The sequence below is a fragment of the Candoia aspera genome, chromosome 1 (genome assembly GCF_035149785.1).
Source record: "Candoia aspera isolate rCanAsp1 chromosome 1, rCanAsp1.hap2, whole genome shotgun sequence".
Taxonomy (NCBI): Eukaryota; Metazoa; Chordata; class Lepidosauria; order Squamata; family Boidae; genus Candoia; species Candoia aspera.
Window position 1 is genome coordinate 182669874 of NC_086153.1, and position 13407 is coordinate 182683280.

At 44.6% G+C, this 13407-nt stretch overlaps 1 protein-coding gene across 1 annotated transcript in view; it reads right to left on the minus strand.

Annotated features, from left to right (window-relative positions):
• The window catches only part of MFSD6 (major facilitator superfamily domain containing 6), a 41896-nt gene that overhangs the window by 14427 nt on the left and 14062 nt on the right, over positions 1-13407 (minus strand). The window contains exon 2 of the mRNA XM_063318073.1: positions 816-913. Coding sequence (XP_063174143.1) covers positions 816-913 — 98 coding nt within the window. The remainder of the gene's footprint in view (positions 1-815; positions 914-13407) is intronic.

Here is a 13407-nt window from a genome sequence, read left to right on the forward strand (position 1 = left end):
TATTCTATTCACGCTGAAAAGAATGTCGACCTAACTTAGGGAAGAGGCTAAATGTAGTTTAAGTTTCATGGGTGAAAATGCCTTATGATCTTAAAGGCACAGCTATTCTAACCTATTATACAGGCCAATCTGCCATTCTATTTTCCTTTTGCAGGCCTGAAATTTTCTCAGTGTGCAACAATTCCCTCTTGGACTCAGAGGTTTCTCTTTCCACTGCCTCCCTTCTAATCAGATGGCATTAATCCACAGGCTGCCGGACGCATCTCAGCAAGTCTTGCCTAGATATCAGAACCTCTACCTCTGCCCTCCCACAAACCCAATACCAGCTGTTTGGTCTTCAACTTTCACCTCAACCACAGAAAGTGACTGATGTTAACAAACAGAGAACAAAACTGGTTCTGCCTGAATGTGTAGTTTTAAAAAACAATGTTTTCCTTTCAATTACACCTAATAGGATATTAACAGGTTTAAGAGATTAATGCCTTGTAGATACAACCCTGCTAGCCACTAAACCTTATCTGCTGCACGCTCCATCAGAAGTCTCTTGTTTGGTTAAAGGGTGTGTGTCTCACCAAGTTGCTTGCTTAGATCACATGGTAGAATATTATATCAACTGTAGAAACCACTTCCTGTCATTCACTTTTTTTCTCCATCTGCCATAATAAAATTGTTATAAAAAGAAAAGGATCCCTTTGGATTAGTTTCTGACAAAAGTGGAGGTCTGGGAAGACTTGTGCTTAACTATGGGTCAGCAGGCAATACAAGTAAGAATCTGGATTGTACAGCACAGACACACTAGCACCCTGTTTTCTTACCCTGAAGGACTTCCATAGGCAGAACAGTCCAAGCATTTTCTAGATAGGAGATGTAAATATAACGAGCTGTATTGCAGGCAAGACCGATATACAGGACTCTGCAAGTAAATGAGAGGAGAGATCGGTGATTACTTTAACATTTGACATGCTTTGATATACTTACCAACAAACTATCTGTACTGCTTTTAACCTGACCTACTCCAGTTTCACAAAAGATTCAAATTTAAATTTGAAATGTTTTGCCTACCTCTACTCAGCAGATAAAACCACTTTAGTGTAGTGGTTAAGGGACCAGGCAAGAAACTGGGAGACCATGAGTTCTAGTCCTGCCCTAGGCACAAAGCCAATTGGGTGACCTTGGGCCAGTCAATGTCATGTTCTCATTTCAATGTCTGGTTAACATTGTAACGTTTCACATGTCTTTTTCTGTTCCGTGTTCCTTCACCCGGGGTTTTTCCATTCCTTTGCCCTTCATTGTTTTCAGGGCTTGGAATGCATGTTTGGGTTTGCGCTCCTGTTCAAGGTTACTTTCCCAGGCGCGTCTAACGGATTCTCGCACCTGGGAGGGGGAGCGTCCTGACGGGCGATAGGGCGGGACTTGATCGCAAGCAAGGCTTTTAAGTTTGTATTTGGCGCGCTTTTGCTCATTCTCAGCTTTCTCTGTATTTGCATACTATTCCTTTTAATAAATCAGTTATCTTTGGGCCCGAGCTTGTGAGACTGAGTATTTGGGATTAGGCAATCATTACATAAAGCTGAGAATCATTTTATCCATTTGCCGCTAGCCCCATCCAATCCTTGGATAAGAGGGAACGCTAGCGATGACAGAACCTCAACTTCGCGCAAGTGAGGGAAGCGAAGAGGAGCGGGAGGCGGCCAAAAGCCGGCCAGCGCTAACATCGAGAGCGCAAAGAGCAGCTCGTCGGGAGTTGCGAGATATCCAATTGGACGAGCTGCTGATATCCATGCAGGAGAGTCTCAGGAGTGAACATAGAACTGTCATGGAAAGAGCACCGGGGAGGGGGTCTCCACAATTGTCCTGGGAGCACGAAGTCCCCTTGTCACCGAGGGTGGTGGTAACCAACCAACCCCAGGAGGAGCCGGTCACTCCGGCCCGTATGAGGGCATTGGAAGATAAAATGGATTTAATAGTGACGATCCTCAAGGATCTACCCAGAGAGGATCTACCCAGAGAAGCAGAGCCCACCCCAGAGGATTGGGAAGAAGAGCCGTCACAGTACCCCAGGCACAGTACCATGTCGACCCGGGGGAGAAGCAAGACTCGATCAGCACGTCAAGGGGGGGAGCGAGAGGCAAGACCCCCTAGGGATCGACCACCCATGGGGGCTCGGCGTACGCTGACATTCGCGGCACCGCCACAGCCAGCTGAGCCGGCAAGAACCTTCCCACCATTTGGAGTGAAGTTCGATGGGGATCCCACAACGCTCTCCTTCTTTATTACTAATGCCAAACATTACATAGAAGATTGGGGTCGAAACTTTCGGTCTGAACATGGCAAGATCAATTTCATTGCCAACAAGCTGAGAGGAAGGGCAGCGGATTGGTATGTGCAACTATGCCAAGCGGAGGCAAATGAGTTAGAGGACTTCGATGACTTTTTGTGGGCACTTAAGGAGCATTTCGAAGACCCCCTAGCTCAAGAAACGGCCAAAAATGACCTGCGGAAACTCTACCAAGGGTCCCTCTCAGTGGCCAAATATGCGTTGGAGTTTAAAGCTTTGGCAGGCAAAGTGGAAGACTGGTCTGAGCCAACAATCATCGAATTGTTCAAGCAGGGGCTAGAACCCGAAATCCTTCGATGGGCACTAGGCAGAGATGATCCCAAAACGCTATATGGGTGGATTCAGTTGGCGGGAAGCGCAGAAAATGCCCTACAAACCTATGCCCATACCAAAGAGCTTAGACAAACACGTCTTGCTAGAGGAGCGCGCACATCTGGACTTGCCAGCCGCCCCAAACCGAAAACCTGGGAAGAGGAGAGGGAGCGACGGTTCTCCAAGGGTCAGTGCCTCAGATGTGGGAAAGAGGGGCATCGAGCCACGTCGTGCCCGAGACGCCGTCCAGAGGAACGACAGACGAAACCCACGGTAAAGTCGCCTGCTCCTGCTCCACCGCGAAAACTGAAGGCAGCCCTCGCGGAACTGGACCCCTCAGACCTACCCTTCGGAGATGAGGAAGAAGAGTTGCAATTCGAGCAGCCGGCGGGAAAAGCCTACCACCTGCCCTGAAGGGCGCCCTAGGGCAGGTGGAAGAAACCGGGCGTAACCATGATTCGGTGAGTGGAAACTTCCCCACACTGACTGTTAAAGTTAAACTGAGTTCAAAAACCAAAACGGTGGAAGTGTGGGCCATGCTAGACTCGGGTTGCTCCCGTTCCCTAATGCACCCTGATGTCGTAGCGGCTCTGGAACTGCCCACGTTCCCGTTGCCAAGACCCATGATTTTCACCCAATTGGATGGAACTATGGCGGGAGGGAAAGCAGTCAATCTTTCCACGGAACTGGTCGCCTTGCAGATGGGCTCCCATCAGGAAAAGCTGCCATTTGTGGTAGCTCCAGTGGGGGGTCCTCTGGTAATCTTGGGGATGCCTTGGTTTGTGCAACAAAACCCTTTTATCAACTGGCTGCATAGAACTGTGACGTTTGCCGATGGATTTTACAAAGTACCAGAAAAGGACCTACTGGAGGACATGGAGGGTGGAGGGGTAGCGTATACTACTATGCAAACGCTTCAACCTCTTGAGGGACTACCCAATCAGTATCAGGATTTTGCTGAAGTATTTGGGGAAAAGGAAGCGGATCGCTTGCCACCCCACCGAAAAACGGACTGTGCCATTGAGTTTTTACCAAATGTAAAATTGCCTCACCCAAAAATATACCCCATGTCTCCCAAAGAGCTTACCACGCTAAGGGAGTTCATTGACAAAAACCTGGCTAGGGGTTTCATTGAGCCGGCAAATTCCCCGGTAGGCGCTCCTGTCCTATTCCGGCCAAAAAAGGATGGGTCATTAAGGCTTTGTACCGATTTCCGCGGGCTCAATGCGGTCTCAATATTAAATAAATATCCTTTGCCCCTGATCAAAGATATGTTATCACATCTGGCCAGAGGAAAAATTTTCTCAAAACTGGATTTGAGAGAAGCTTACTTTCGCATTCGAATAAGGAAAGGGGATGAGTGGAAGACAGCATTTAACTGTCCTCTTGGGGCTTTCCAATATAAAGTCTTACCATTCGGTTTGTCTGGGGCACCTGGGGTCTTTATGCAACTAATCAATGAGGTTTTGCATGACCACCTATTCAAGGGGGTACTAGTATATTTGGATGATGTATTGATTTATACTGAAACCATGTCAGAACATATCCACTTGGTGCGTCAAGTACTGGCTAAGTTGAAAACAGCAGAGTTGTACGCAAAATTGTCAAAATGTGCATTTCATCAGTCGCAAATTGATTACCTAGGCTACCGAATTTCAGCTCAGGGCATTGAAATGGACCCTGCAAAAGTAGAAGCTATTGTGGCATGGGAGCCTCCCCGTACCAGGCGACAATTACAAAGTTTCCTGGGATTCTCTAATTTCTATCGGGCATTCGCCCAAAATTTTGCAGAAATCGCCCTCCCCCTTACTGAACTGTTAAAAACTAAAGGACAGGGGGATACGCGACGTTCAAAGAACCCAGGCGCGCTCCTTAAATGGACTCCTGCTTGTCAGCAAGCGTTCGAAGCGCTCAAACAAATCTTTACCACAGAACCAATTTTACAGCATCCAAACCCCTCTAAACCCTTCGTTGTACAAGTCGACGCTTCTGATTTTTCCATAGGAGCAATTCTGTTACAAGCCGACCAATCAGCCGCTTTAAAACCCTGTGCCTACCTCTCTCGCAAATTCACTGAAACAGAGAGAAGATGGCACGTTTGGGAAAAAGAGGCTTTTGCTGTAAAAACGGCGTTAGAAGCATGGCGACACCTATTGGAAGGCACTTCAAAACCTTTTGAAGTCTGGACTGACCATAAAAACCTGGAAGCTCTAAGCACCAGTCGAAAACTCAGTCCCAAACAGCTCCGCTGGGCTGAGTTCTTCAGCCGCTTCGACTTCACCCTTAAATTTATACCAGGCAAGAAAAACTTTTTAGCTGATGCGCTCTCGCGCAGACCCCAAGACGCTGGCCCAGGGCCAACGGTCCAAGGTACCGTCTGGACCGACAAACAATTAAGTTTGGCAGCAGTGACTCGCAGCCAAACCCGAGCTCAATCAACTCAGCCTCCAGCCGCTCTGCCTTCCAGCCGCTCGCCGCACTTGTCAATTCCTTCCGATTTGCAACAACAGTTGCTTTCCCACCTTAAAACAGACACTTGGTTACAAGCCAATAGACACATTTTAACTTTCACCGATGATTTTGCCTGGCGCAACGATCGGCTCTATGTCCCCGAGGCAATGCGAAAAACCATACTCCAGCGCTGCCACGATGACAAGCTAGCTGGACACTTTGGCTACGTCAAAACTCTGCACCTCGTTCGCCGGCAATTCTGGTGGCCAACTTTGCTTAAAGACTTGAAGGAGTATGTCACTGCGTGCCCGGTATGTGCGGCGATAAAGCGCAAACCAGGCAAACCCCAAGGGCTCCTTCAACCTGTTGCCACTCCATCTGTCCCTTGGCAGGACATCTCCATGGACTTTATCGTTGATCTACCCCCTAGTCAACGCAAAACTGTCATTTGGGTCGTTAAAGATTTTTTTTCCAAACAAGCCCACTTTATCCCATGCGCTTCTATCCCCACCGCCCAACAGCTGGCACGCCTCTTCCTCATCCACGTGTACCGCCTCCACGGTATCCCCGCCCGTTTGGTGACAGAGGCACACAATTTACGTCACAATTTTGGCGGGCGTTTTTAAAACTTTTGGGTACAAAACAGTCCCTTTCCACTGCCTGGCATCCGGAAACGGACGGATCTACAGAGGCGGTTAATTCTACATTGGAACAATACCTCCGGGCTTTTGTTAACTACCAACAAGACAACTGGGTCGATTTACTCCCATTTGCTGAGGTTGCTTACAACAATTCCGTTCATCAAACCACTGGTCAAGTTCCCTTTAAAACAGTTTTTGGACGTGACTTTGTTCCTATTCCTGAACTTCCTCATCCTCAACCGCTACCAGCCACCCTTGCTGACTGGGCAGAATCTCTCAAGGACTCATGGTCTAATATTCTACTCGCTCTCCACCATGCCCAGGCTACCTATAAACGCCATGCCGATGCAAAGCGTTCCCCAGAACCATCCTTTACGGTCGGGGATAAAGTCTACTTATCAACTAAGTTTATCAAGTCCCCACAACCCTCTAAGAAACTTGGCCCTAAATTTGTCGGACCTTTTTCAATTGTTGCTCAAATCAACCCTGTTACGTTTAAACTTGATTTGCCTCACAACCTTAAACGTTTACATCCTGTTTTCCATTGTAGTTTACTCAAACCCTGCCTGTCGTCGGACCGTTGGCATCCGCAACCCATTCCTCCACCTCCCCTCATGATTGACAACCAGCAACATTTCGAGGTGGCATCCATCCTCGACTCCCGCCGCCAGCGCTCCGCTTTACAGTACCTCGTCCGCTGGAAACATTTCCCTCATCCTGAATGGGTTGCTGCTCCTGACGTTCATTCCCCTCGTCTCGTAACCCAATTCCACTCTGCCTATCCTGACAAACCGGCTCCCTAGTTTCTTTTGAGGGGGCAATATGTCATGTTCTCATTTCAATGTCTGGTTAACATTGTAACGTTTCACATGTCTTTTTCTGTTCCGTGTTCCTTCACCCGGGGTTTTTCCATTCCTTTGCCCTTCATTGTTTTCAGGGCTTGGAATGCATGTTTGGGTTTGCGCTCCTGTTCAAGGTTACTTTCCCAGGCGCGTCTAACGGATTCTCGCACCTGGGAGGGGGAGCGTCCTGACGGGCGATAGGGCGGGACTTGATCGCAAGCAAGGCTTTTAAGTTTGTATTTGGCGCGCTTTTGCTCATTCTCAGCTTTCTCTGTATTTGCATACTATTCCTTTTAATAAATCAGTTATCTTTGGGCCCGAGCTTGTGAGACTGAGTATTTGGGATTAGGCAATCATTACAGTCAATCTCTCTCACCCCTAGGAAGAAGGCAATGGCAAACCACTTCTGAAATCTTGCCAAGAAAACTGCAGGGACTAGTCCAGGCACTTGCCAGGAGCCACAAACTGACTTGAAGGCACGCACACGTGGGCGCACACACATTCAGAAGATACAGAACAGTATTGTTTGTTGATGGGGAAAATGGAAATGTAGGGTGGCGCAGCAAGAAATGACACAGAGTAAAAAACAACACTTTGCAACATTTCACTGCAGAATCCTACTTACCTGTTCAATCTATTTTCAGTAAATATGTTATGCACAATAGCTGTTGCCCGTTTCTTTACAGTATTTTATCACATATTCCTTGATTGTATATAAGTATGTTATTTGATGCATTTATTTATAAGCTGATTGCTTTAAGTATTTATTGGTATTGAAATTTTAAGATAGCTTTCTTGTTGTTCATTCTGAGTTCTGTTGCATAAATCCAGTAGGATTTTTTTTCCAAAAAATGAATAAATATAAAGTGTATGCTATATTTACTGAATCTCAAGTATCAGGTACAAACCCAATGGGAATAATATTCAAGAAATTACCAGAAATGATTTCTGGCTTATATACAATGTAAAACTATATAAAGTAAATAATACAAACATTTATAAATGTAACTGGCATAAAAGAAGAAATTTATTGTAAATATGTCTTGCCTTTATCAGAATAATCTGTCTTTTGAAGTTAAGCATTCTAAACACATATTGGAAACAAATACATTTCAACATTAAGAGAGCCCATATGGATTCCCCCCCTTTTTATAGTAAATTTTATTAAGTTTCAAGAGAAGAATAAAAACTACAAAAAAACCCACAAAAAACTACAAAGGAAGAAAAAAGAACTAAAAGGTCCGAAAACACAACAGAATTTTTTTCAAATTTACAAAAGATGTGGCTTCCGACTTTTAATAGCAAGGAGATACAAAAATTTCCAAAATCAATCTCTTACTCTATATTAATATAGAGTAAGAGATTTCTATAAATCATTCCACTTTAGCACATAATAAAGATCACTAAGTACAGCTACTCCTCCCCCTTACATTAAAATAAAGAAAAAAAATTCATATAAACTTCCTAAACATCTTTCTCCCCTCCAAAAAATAAAACATATTTAATTATTCCCTTCTTACCACTATTCTATACCTTTCTGTCTACTATAATAAGAATCAAATTAAAAAGCACATGCTGTAGGTTGTCTGCTATTATACTCGATAATACCACAATTTTAATAATCCTAATCTCAATAAACCCAGAAAACAAAGACAATTCAAAACAATAAATCCAAATCTTTAAAAGCAAATAACATCAATCAAATCCTTAAAGCAAACCTGATGAACATTCTTCCACCCTTATCCCACTTCAAAATAAACCAGAGCATTTACATATCCCCACAATGTGCACAGAGCTTTTCTCCTGAAAGAATCAAACAGCCCAACTGCCCCCTCAAAGATTCCAGGTTCTTTCCATGGCATTCCACCAGAAAGTCAATCTCACTCATGGCTTACAGATCTCTCTCTCCCTTAAATTTCTATTTAAGTCTATTATCCAATCTTCATCCAGCATCTTGATAAAAATCCCATCTCACTCTTAAAAGAAATCTTTCTATTGCTGTTGAATTCCTCAGTTTCATCTATCACATCCCCAACCTGATGGCACATTTTAGATCTCATATTTTCTACAATGTCCTGAATATCTTGCATAAAAGCTTAATAGAAGTCAGAAGAAATCTGTTTAAAATCTTGGTGGAAGTCAGAAAGAATCCGTTTGAAATCCTCCATGTCTCACACAGTAGATTATGGCAGCCCCTAGGAGCTTAACCAGCAAACGTCAAAGATATGAGAAAGTTCTGAAGTGTGTTTACATAAAGTGAAAGTGAGATAGCAGACAGTTCTCAAGGGAAAGTGAAAACAGAAAGCTGCAGGCTCAAATCAGCCGATTCAATGTGTAGGAAAATGCTAATATCTTCAAATTTAATACAAAAATAATACCAGGAAGAGAATTATTTACTCTCAATCCTCCTTTATATTTGGAAGGAAAACGAAATCCAAAACTTAAAAACTTTTTAAAAATCCCAAAAATAACGATAAGCGCCAAGAGAATCAGCTTCTCCTCGCTGTAGAAAGCCTCTCTTAGGGTACATATACTTAAAAAAAATAGAAATTGATGATTTAGAAATGGGGTGGCCGGTCTTAGTGTCCCTTTAAGGCTACAGCATGTCTTGGAAAGTGATGACGTCCCCGCCTCCCAGCTAGCTCTTACCAGTCGAACGTGAAACGCTGTTTGCGATCTTCTGGCTGCAAGCCGCCATCCAGAGGGCAGATGGGATGATTCCAGGTATTCTCCTTTATCCGGAGAACATTTCTGGGCTTCAGGAGAACCTGCCTGAGCCCTAAAAAAGTTGCTGCATTGTCAGCTCCGCCTGCTGAGCCCACAGGCACTGCCATTCAGTCCGCCATTCCCACCAGAAGCCCCGGATTCCCTGATATTTAATGTGTTCTTGAATGTCTGAATTCTGAAATATGTTCATAATTATGTTTATTTTGCCAAAACTGCATATGCCTTTAATTTATACTTCATTAGACAACATTTCCTTTCAACCAATTGCTTTTCATTGGGGCTGTGCAATATTTGTTTTATTTGGAAACAAAACATTCTAGAGAAGTCTGAAATGTGTGATTTCTCCACTGGTTCATGCTGAACCTCCTTTGGACCAGCCTGGGCCAGGAGCAGTTTGACCATTTCAGGAAATAAATTCTCCAAAGTGGTAGATCAGGGAAGGGTTGACCCTTCTTTACAGTCTCCCTCACCACATTGAGGTTGACAGATAATATTGAATATGACCTTCAAATAGTTTTTGAAATATTACACAGTAGAAATGGTAAAGGTTGGAATGGATTATTTGTATGAATATTATGTTATGTTATTATTTTCATGTTAAGGCTATGGCTAAATTAAGAAACTGAATTTGTAAGAATACACATTTCAATTCTATATGCAGTGAGTCCTATGTACGTTAAAGCCTATCCCTATTTCAAGTGAGCAAGTGAGCAAGTGTTTGCAGTGTTGTTGTGGATAACGTAATAACTGATATGGCTTTATTTTTCAGTTTTTCTTGCCATGTGAAGTGATGAGTTCTCTTTCGTAGGAGGCCCTCAGACAGAGGCTGGATGGTCATCTATCAAAGATAATTTAGTGGATCCTGCGCACAGATTAGATGACTTCTAAAATCCCTTTCAACTCCATGCTTTTATGATTCATAAGGAACACCTTTTCCTAGCTTGTTGAACTGACTTCACGACTACCAAAAAAGGACTACTTTGATTACAGGAGGTAAATTGTTTCAGTGGTGTTGACATTACAGGTAGTCCTTGCTTAACAACTGCTCATTCAGCAACTGTTCAAAGTTACAATGGCACTGAAAAAGGAGATTTACAACTGGTCCTCCAATTTGCGGTGGTTGTGGCATCCCTGCAGTCCAGTGATCGCAATTTGGGCACTTGGCAACTGGCATGCATTTACAACAGTCGAAGCATCCCACAGTCACATGACTGCCACTTGAGACCTTCACAGCCAGTTTCTGACAAACAAAGTCAATGGGGAAGCCAACAGGAGGTCACAAATGGCGATCATGTGACGTCACACTTAATGACCGTGGGTGATTCGCCCCTTTGCATGAAGCTGGCAAAAGCAAGCCCCTTTGCAAGTGGCTTCTCCAGCAATCAATTCCTACACTACACTGCTACTGCTTCCTGCTTTTCACCCAATGGGAAAGACACCAGGGGTTGGCTGAGGGAGCCATGTGTAGGAATTGGTTTTATTTATTTTATTTATTAATCAAATTTATCACCGCCCATCTCCCAAAAGGGACTGGAGAAACCACTTGCAAAGGGGCTTGCTTTTGCTGACTTCACACAAAAAGGCTTGCTTTTGCCAGCTTTGAGCCAAGAGGCTTCTTGCGCAAAGGACCAGGTCGGCCAGCTCAACAGCAGCGGAAGCAGCAAGACGGCAAGGTGGTTGGGGCGGCGGAGTGCAGGGCGTCAGTAGTCTCGGAGTGCAGGGTGGTGAGGGCGACTGCAGCTGGGACTGGGCTGGGACGGCTGTGGCTTCCCGGGGCGTGGCAAGCAGCCCCAGAGCTGCGTGGTTCTGGGACTGCTCACCACCCTGCAAGGCAGGGTGCAGGGCAGCCAAAAGTGCAGAGATAGGGGGGAGATAGGTGAGTATGGGGAGCTGAAGCGCCCCTGTGGTTGTAAGTGCAGGCAGGCTGCCAAGCGCCCAAATTTTGATCATGTGACCATGGGGGCGCTGCAACAGCCATAATTTCAAGGATTAGTCGTAAGTTACATTTCTCAGTGCCATCGTAATTTCAAACAATCTCTGAACAAATGATCGTTAAGTGAGGACTACTTGTAGTACTGCCTGATGAAGGAAAAAAGGAGATGGGCACAAGATATACTTTTACTGAAGAGAGAGCCTCATTGTTACAAACATAAGAGCAAAAATTCAGTAAACCTGATACTGCAAGTGATAACAGCTGTTGCCAAATCAAGTCCTTATTTCCACTTAGATGTAGGAAACCTTTGAGGACATCTTCTGGACACTGTTGAATGGTTGTAGAATCATATTCTCCAAGCTGTAGGGTGAAGGAATCAAGCTCTGGATAGAAGATGTGGCCCATTATGTTGGAGAGGATATCAGGTTGGCTCAAAAGGCAGAAGTATTCCCAAGAGATAAGATGGAGCAACACAACGAAGCACTGAAATGTGGTGAGAATGCAGTTGATCAACTTCCTGTTGATCTTCACTATGACTCTGGTCCAGTAGGAAAATAGGCAGAAAAATATAAAACAGGACTTTGTTTCAAGAAAAAAGAAAGCATAAATGAGAAACTGGAGATCTACCCATGATCGAAAAGATTAGAGTGCCTGTTGTCCCGTGATATAAGACCATGACCAACAAATATCATCCTGAAATTAGAGCACTTCAAAAAGATCAATGATGTGCGCTAAAAGAGTGGGATAGCATGGAACTGACTGAATCAGAGAGAGATGCGCAGAGGGGGCATGGGTTGACCAAATGCAATCTCTTTGTACTTGACACAGCTGAAGGGAGGATCTTGGTTTCAGTGATACTAATGGATAAGAGGGCAGTCCAGAGGAAAAGATCTCAAGGTAGATTTGTTCCAAATTTCCCCTCCCAAAATCATCTCCCATGCTTGAAGAGCAGATGAAGATTAAACAGGATGAACTGATGAGTCCACAAATAACTAGTGGTAGCAGAGCTAGAGAAGGAATGGAATGTGAGGCCATTGGAACCAGAACTGAAGAGGGTGAATTGAAGAGGGTAACTAATAAAGACCCTTTATGCTTTTGTTTCTATTTCTTTTTCTTTCTGCCCTGACTGGAATCAGACATGGCAGGCCTCCTGGAATGCTTTGAACCCTTAATGGTTTATATACTTGATGACAATAATGGCACAGTAGAGACCTGAGCATCCTCTGCAGGTGTCAGGGTCAGCCCCGACTCGCAATAAGACACAGACTCACTTAATGGGTATTAAGGATTTCTGGTTTATTGGAACGATAGCTGACAGAACGAAAAACGGGAACGGGGTAGGTGGTGTGGGGGTGCCCCTTTTATACCCTCCTGTATTGCCCCGGGCTTCCCCACCCTTCTTTGACCCAATCCCTCTTGATGGGACCCTTGATGGCTGCCTGGGCGTTTTCCCGGTGTCTTCTTTTGTCTCCCAGCGACGGTTGTGTCCTCCGGGGCACCAGGTGCGGCTTATCTCCGTCCCTCTGACGTCCTTCTTTTCAGCTGCCTATGGGTCCATGGGTGTGGGTGCTTTTGGGTGCTTGTGTTAATCCCTAGTTTGATTATCTCCTTCCTCTATTTCTTAATGATCATGATCTACGTTGTGAGGCTCTTTGTGCCTTGCAACGAGGTCATGACAGCAGGTGATGGTAATTTGACTGATCCCTTATCACTCTGAGCCACCAGAGAATTTGGGGGACATGACAGGAGGTTTGGAGGAAGACAAGAGCTTTAGTCTCCTCGCTCCAGAGATGGCTCACCAATGAGAAAAACTGCAATGAGTTACAGGTACTTGTGAAATGGGCCCTTAAGCTGGGTGCTATCAATGGAAGTACAAGGTATAATTACCAGTACAAAGTATATCGATCAATAAAAATCAGAGGGAGCCTGGTAGTACCTGGAAACATCCAACAAACCCCAATCAGGCATTTTCTACCTACTTCCCAAAATACACAAATCAGGTAATCCTGGCTGTTCCATTGTCTCAAGTATTGGAACCAGCACAGCTGCAATATCAGGTTTCATAAACTTTATACTCACTCCTTATGCTACCAGCACTCTCAGCTACGTAAGAGATACCACAGGCTTAATAAGAAAATTGAAATTCATTGGCAACTACCCTAA